The sequence below is a fragment of the Mizuhopecten yessoensis genome, unplaced genomic scaffold, assembly GCF_002113885.1.
Source record: "Mizuhopecten yessoensis strain PY_sf001 unplaced genomic scaffold, ASM211388v2 scaffold6111, whole genome shotgun sequence".
Classification (NCBI taxonomy): Eukaryota; Metazoa; Mollusca; class Bivalvia; order Pectinida; family Pectinidae; genus Mizuhopecten; species Mizuhopecten yessoensis.
The window spans coordinates 629,762-637,175 of record NW_018406385.1 but is presented as its reverse complement, the minus strand read 5'-3'; the positions used below and the strand labels follow the sequence as shown (position 1 = coordinate 637,175).

The window sequence follows — 7,414 nt, the reverse complement described above, 5'->3', positions numbered from 1 at the left end:
GGATTATCTAACTGTGAATACGATATTAATTCCTAACAAGTGAGAAAAAAATCAATAAAGACTGAGTAAAGGCAAAAACTTTGTCCTAGTTTAGTAAAATCTTGAAAAAGGGTTAAAGCAATATTTGAAATTAATGTCAAAACGATAATTAGTTTATTTATTTTATTTTAAATCTTTATAATGTCGAAAAAATTAACAAAAGGATAATAACTATTTTTGATATTTTGTTTTGTCCAAAATTATTAAACCAATGTGCATGCATATTAGTTTATAATTCCGGATCACTCACATCCCTTTCGCTTTTAAAGTTATAAGCAAGGGTCAACATCCTGTTTCTGGAAACAGCTGAGGAGGTTAGTATTTGGATTAAACGTTCGTTTAATTCTCTGATTTTCTTCCATCTATTGTCATTCGAAGTATGAAATGTAATCATAAGAGAGCTTTTACCTCAACTGATTAGTCGCAATCGGTTTCCATGAAGCGGCTATTGTCCGATTTCGTACAGCTCACTACAAACTGCCCTGAACCACCAGTTTCTTTCTTCCTTCTTGGGTCTGGACTTGGTCCGCCCAAGTACGGGAGTAGACTCCTGTAACAGGAGTGTAAAACGTCCTGGAACTGTGCGCTATGTACAATTTGAAATGGACTTAAAATTTTATATATTATATAACAACGTATTCTCATATAATATGAGTGAATAACATTAATAAAATAAAAACATTGAAGATTAACATTATAGCATATATACAAATTGTACAGTGGCCTTATGGTTTAGTATTGTGAATTGACCCCTTCAAATGTTAAAGTGGAGATGCCAGTTTTGAAGGATTCAGGGGAAGGAGTCATGCACTCAGATTCTGGTAAGGTATTCCAGTCTGTTATTGTTTCGGGATAGAAATAATTTTTTAAAAAATCTTTAGAAGTAGAAATTTGTTTAAATTTGTGTTTACCTCTAGTGCGACTGTCTGATTTGACTAAAATGTCTTCAGGCACTTGGACCAACCCCCAATTAAATGTATAAAGTGTAACAAGTCTGGCTTTAGTTCTTCTGTTTTGTAAACTGTCCCATTTTAAGGTCAGGATTTTATCATATTAGTAACTGCACCAGGGGTACGATCTGTATAATCATTATATACATATCTAGTTGCCTTCCGCTGAATCTGCTTTCCGCTGAATCTGCTCAACCTGAGTGATTTGATGTTTTTTGTATGGATCCCAAACAGATGAGGAGTATTCCATGACTGGACACACAAGTGATATGTACAGGTTTTTTTTAATTTCTACGCAAAAAGCCAAGAGTTTTATTGGCTTTGCATGTAATGTTAATGATGTGTGGTCCCCAATCAAGATCATTACTAAATGTTACTCCTAGATATTTACTTTCTTTTACAGACTCTAAAATATGGTTATTTAGTTTATAATCAAATGAAATTGGTTTAGTTTTTTTAGATACACGGATTACATTTTTCCGGATTGAAATTCATTTGCCAAACTTTTCCCCATTGTTCAAGGTTAGATAAATCATTTTGGAGTGATGTTCCATCTGATTGGTTATTAATATCTCTATACAGTAGACAATTGTCTGCAAAAGCCTTTCTTTACAGTTAACATGGTCTGGTAGGTCGTTTATGAAAAACAACACATAAAAGACATGCACAGTTACACAATAAATATTTAGCAAAACATATTAAAAGATGAGCACTATCTAATATAGAGGTGACATAATTAGAAATAAGCTTTAGCTAAAAACAAAAATTAAATTGACAAATAATAAGTGATATCCCTGTTTGTTTTATCTAATCTTAAGTCCAATGAATAAGGTTAACAATCCAAATGCAAACGTACAGGAGGTAGTGATACACATGTCTTGATGCATTTATAATTATACATGTGTGTATATACATACAACTGTATGTACGTAAATATTAGGGATTTGTTGGGGATATAAATATATCATTTTAATAACATTTCAATAAATACGAACATCGTATCATTGGAGTGGGTATGAATGAATGATTGGCTGAGGGAAAAAATAAGAGAAGAAATGAAAGAGCAGAGGAAAGGAAACTAAGAAGCTGAAGGTTACCTGTACATAGTTACATGAATACTGCTCGGTGGCCAATTTGATATGCCTCAACCTTTGCATCTCTACAAGATGCAGAGGTACGGTAGTCTAGTGGTAGTATGCCGGGCTTGTGACCGAAGGGTTGCAGCTTCGAGTCACGGTACAGCAATGTGTTGCATCTTTGAGCAAGATACTTTACTCCGCTTGTTCCAGTCTACTCAGCCGTAAATGAGTACGTGGTTGGGCATTGCTAGAATTGTTGAATGCTAGCTGTTAGCGCCGAAATGGCAGCTCCGGCTGTATGCTCCCCATGGAGTTGAGAAAGATATTGGCTGGTTGCAAAGGCTTTAATTATAACCACAGATAATAATTTGTGAAACGCTTTGAGACGACCTACAAACTAGGTTTTGATAAAGCGGTATATCAGAACCTCAAATTATTATTAATTGTATATATAAAATTACAAAATGGTTCTGGGCTAGTAAGATCTAATTCAAACCTAAAAAATGTGTCTATTACATGCAATAAAAGAAGAAAAATAATGCATGTGTGTAATGCTTCAAAATCAAGCCATGCTTAAAAGGCAAAAGTATAGTATGCATATTTATCATAGACCTCGAGTATGAGAAAGAGGGGCCGCGGTGGCCAGGTGGTTAAGGCGTCTAACATTCTGCTACCTATATAGCCCTCCCCCACTGGGTCGCTGTGGCCAGGTGGTTAAGGCGTCTGACATTCTGCTACCACTAGCCCTACACCACTGGGTCGCGGTGGCCAGGAGGTTAAGGCGTCTAACATTCTGCTACCACTAGGCTTCCACCACTGGGCCGCGGTGGCCAGGTGGTTAAGGCGTCTGACATTCTGCTACCACTAGCCCTACACCACTGGGTCGCGGGGGCCAGGGGGTTAAGGCGTCTGACATTCTGCTACCTCTATAGCCCTCCACCACTGGGCCGCGGCGGCCAAGTGGTTAATTCTGCTACCACTAGGCCTCCACCACTGGGCCGCGGCGGCCAAGTGGTTAATTCTGCTACCACTAGGCCTCCACCACTGGGCCGCGGCGGCCAAGTGGTTAATTCTGCTACCACTAGCCCTCCACCGCTGGGTCGCGGTGGCCAGGTGGTTAAGGCGTCTGACATTCTGCTACCTATATAGCCCTCCACCACTGGGTCGCGGTGGCCAGGTGGTTAAGGCGTCTCACATTCTGCTACCACTAGCCCTCCACCACTGGGGCGCGGTGGCCAAGTGGTTAAGGCGTCTAACATTCTGCTACCTATATAGCCATCCACCACCTGGCTGCGGGTTCGAGGCCTACATGTACGTGGGGCAGTCGCGAGGTACTGGCTGTAGGTCGGTGGTTTTTCTCCGGGTACACAGGCTTTCCTCCACCACCAAAACCTGGCACGTTCTTAAATGACCATAGCTGTTACTAGGACGTAAAACACAAACAAATCAAAGTATGAGAAAGAATTGGGTATTTCAGAATTTCACAATTTTGTTTGTTGATCTTTTCTTAGCCTTGTAAATATTAGTAATACATTTTCTTTTTCAGAGCTTAGAAGTCCCTCACCAACACAGAGAAGTTTTGATCACACAATCATAATTCACCAACTAAAACTACAGAGGAAGATTTTTTGTAATGTCTGTTAATTATTCAGATGGTTTGTCTCAATATGATCACAAAGGACGTTGTGGTTTGCCAGAAAAGCATGACTCTACTGAAGAAGTCCAAGAAAAAGTTCGCCAATTAGCTGAATGGGTGAAAGCCAGCAGTCACTTTGTGGTACACACTGGAGCTGGCATTAGTACAGCAGCTGGCATTCCTGACTTCAGAGGACCAAAAGGTGATGAAATACAGGGCTACATATATCAGAGTCACGATCTGAACAATTGACATGTAATTCAGTTCTAGTTTTGTCCATGTTTAGATTCTGCCAAGATCTACATTTAGTTTTTCTCTATCTTCTTCTTTGCAAAACTTTCAGTATTTTACTTTTAGAGAATTTTACCTTTCTATTTACTGTATATTTGTTACCTCATTCTAATATCTGTGATGCTAAAGAATTTCGAATCCTGCTACCATTATTTGTTGATATGTTTCACAGTACAGTAAATATAAACTGACAATATGTGAACAATTATCTTAAATTTGAATCAACATCATGGTGATCAAATTTCGTACTTTGTTTGGAATTGTTTCATTTACCAAAACAGAGTTTAAGGGATTATTTCAGAACAGGGGATGATAAACTTGTTCAATGTGGGTATAGAAACTACTAACAGTAATAACAAGTGTGACCAGAAGTGAATAAGATTTATATAAACAAACACTTAAGGAATAAACATATACGGATGTGTCGATAAATCAGAATATATATAATTTTAAAAATACCATCAAACTAGGTATGTATTATCATACGTTTTCTTTCTACATGATTTAACCCCTTGGTTTCCAATCCATGACTTTAACTTGATTAATAAGGAGAAAAAAACAACATAAAATTAATTCTTTTGAAACGAGACAGTCAAGCTCAGATAGAAATTTGGAAACATTTTTAATCATTCTTTTTATTTGTTAAACACAGGTGTTTGGACGTTAGAACAAAGAGGTGAAAAGCCCAATGTTAGTGTAACGTTTGATAACGCTCGCCCTACCCGCACCCACATGGCTTTGGTTGCCTTGGAAAAAACTGGTAAGTCTGACATCACTTATTTCAAAGAGGTATTATGGTTACACAAAATCACTCAAACCTCATTTTTTTCTAATTTTAACTTATTTTTGTTCAATTAAAAATAGGCTAGTGTCTCCCAAAGAGTATGTTTAATACGTATACAGTATATAAGTAATAGGCATGGACGGTTAAAGCAGGCTTTCAAAGGCCCTAAAAATAATGGACTTTTAAAAGCCCTAAAATTATCAATGAAAAAGCCTTAAAATTTCTGTGCCTATGAATATTAAGGGGATAACATACCATACCATATTTTGTGAGTTGCGGTGGTATATCTTAATTAAACTGTCAAGAAATGCAGAGCCAATAAAATGAATATTTACGACAGAACGGGTATACTCATGATACAGATGGAAAATTTCTAAATACAGTAAGATTATTCCCATTCTAATTAATATTAGCTAAGTTCACTGAAAGAAACAAGGGTTTTAAGATGTTTTTGTGCATTTTCGCCAAAATCTGGGTCTCTTTGTAGTGAATAGGTGATGTAAGGAATAATCAAACTGAGCCAGATTGACATTGACCTTTCAGGGTCGTGGTATTGTTCTTGACATCATTAACAATCACTACCCAGGCTTCATATATATGCACATGAGATATTTGTGGACGGTATATCATGATTATGTTGTTGCAAATTATTTTGATTGACTAATAGAATGCCGTGTTACATCTCAAATGAATTGGAATATATTCATAAATGTTGATTACAAGTGTCATCCATTCATTAAGAATTTTAGATGGTAATTTGATTTTTTTCCAGTATTCAATTCTGCTGCATTTATAGTCCTATTTTCAAGTCTGTGATTGAATCAATTTGCCTTAAAATTAAAGTAGCATCAGATTTACTTATGATAACTAATATTTACCATATTCAGATTTCATTGATATTAAACTCCATGGCCAAAATGAAATGGCAATTCAACATGAAGCACGCTTCATAATGCTAATTTGGATGTGTCACATTAAACTATTTGAGCAGTTTATTGTTTAAATCAAAACTGTTCACCATTATATTTTGTTCTTTGATTATATTTCCTATGTTGTCAATCAAATGAATTAAGTATATTGAAATGTTTTTGTCTATGTAAACAGGTTATGTCAAGTATGTGGTCAGTCAGAATGTCGATGGTCTTCAGATACGTTCAGGATTTCCTCGAAATCGGCTGTCTGAACTACATGGCAACATGTTTGTGGAAGAATGCGACAAATGTGGAACTCAGGTTTGTTAACGCGGCGCTATGGTGTATCATTTCACTATTTGAAACCTGTGGCTAGTAGATTTTATGCAGAGGCTTGTAAATGTTTTTTAATATTTACTATAAAAATGTAGGTCTAACTAAAGGTAGGAGAACTTTTAATATAGGTGTATTGACAGACAAGGCTAGTACCTGTGATATAGGTGTATTGACAGACAAGGCTAGTACCTGTGATATAGGTGTATTGACAGACAAGGCTAGTACCTGTGATATAGGTGTATTGACAGACAAGGCTAGTACCTGTGATATAGGTGTATTGACAGACAAGGCTAGTACCTGTGATATAGGTGTATTGACAGACAAGGCTAGTACCTGTGATATAGGTGTATTGACAGACAAGGCTAGTACCTGTGATATAGGTGTATTGACAGACAAGGCTAGTACCTGTGATATAGGTGTATTGACAGACAAGGCTAGTACCTGTGATATAGGTGTATTGACAGACAAGGCTAGTGCCTGTGCTGCAGGTTGGTATTTTAACTCATTCACCCCTGAAATTTCATAATGAACTATACCAACCTTTGAATTGGAAGAAGTGTGGGGCCAGAGCGCACTGCTATATGAAAGCGTGGAATTCTCTGACACCGTTTGGTATTGGGGAGTGACTTATCAAAAAGGAGATGCGGTCTGGAAATCTTCTAGACAAGAATAATATATTCCGTTTTTGGACCTACAAAATTAGCATTCGCTCAGGTTGGAAATTTTTGAGCGATTGAAAATCGAGGACTCTACTAATGGAATTTAGCAGCTGTTGGTGATAATAAGAGCTGATTTTGATAAATGAATAATCCATTTATCTATATATGTGAGGAATGTGTTGTGTCAAAGTAGATTTTTGTTGTAAGCACCTCATAACTCTACGATAAAAGAGAATTCCAAGTGTTCATATAGCAGAGCACTCTGGCCCCACACCAGACATGTAGGCCTATATGTCAACATTTCTAAGTCTGGTGTTAGGACCAGAGGAAACTCGGGCTACCAATTTATATCCTAGTATAGAAAAAGAAGGCAGAAAGCATCTAATGTCACTATTTGACACCTGTGGCTAGTAGATTTTATGAAGTGTTTTGAGTCCACTGAAAGGCTATTGTTCCGCTTTGATACTGGAACGACTCCCAACATGAACTGTGTTGGTACATTAAATGTTATAAAATTATTTCATTGGTACAGATGAACTTTGAGATGAAGAATATACTACATGTATTAATTCTTCCATTTCCAGTACATAAGGAGTACTGCTGTACCTACAATGGGCCTCAAGCTAACAGGGAACTCGTGTCTGAAAACTAAAGCAAGGGGAAATGTATGTCGGTAAGTGTTCGTACATTTGTGAGACCTACAATGGGCCTCAAGCTAACAGGGAACTC

General features: G+C 37.1%; 1 protein-coding gene across 2 annotated transcripts in view; it reads left to right on the top strand.

The window, feature by feature from the left end:
• Nucleotides 1–286: 286 nt before the first annotated feature.
• LOC110451501 (NAD-dependent protein deacetylase sirtuin-6-like) overlaps nt 287–7,414 on the top strand; it is a 12,482-nt gene continuing 5,354 nt past the window's right edge. Inside the window, exons 1-5 of one of the 2 annotated variants that reach the window (XM_021499553.1) lie at nt 287–353; nt 3,615–3,906; nt 4,648–4,755; nt 5,884–6,011; nt 7,270–7,358. In XM_021499553.1, coding sequence (XP_021355228.1) covers nt 3,702–3,906; nt 4,648–4,755; nt 5,884–6,011; nt 7,270–7,358 — 530 coding nt within the window. In that variant the 5' untranslated portion in view covers nt 287–353; nt 3,615–3,701. Of the gene's footprint in view, nt 354–712; nt 861–3,614; nt 3,907–4,647; nt 4,756–5,883; nt 6,012–7,269; nt 7,359–7,414 lie in introns of those variants that run through there. The other variant, XM_021499552.1, reaches the window with a different exon arrangement.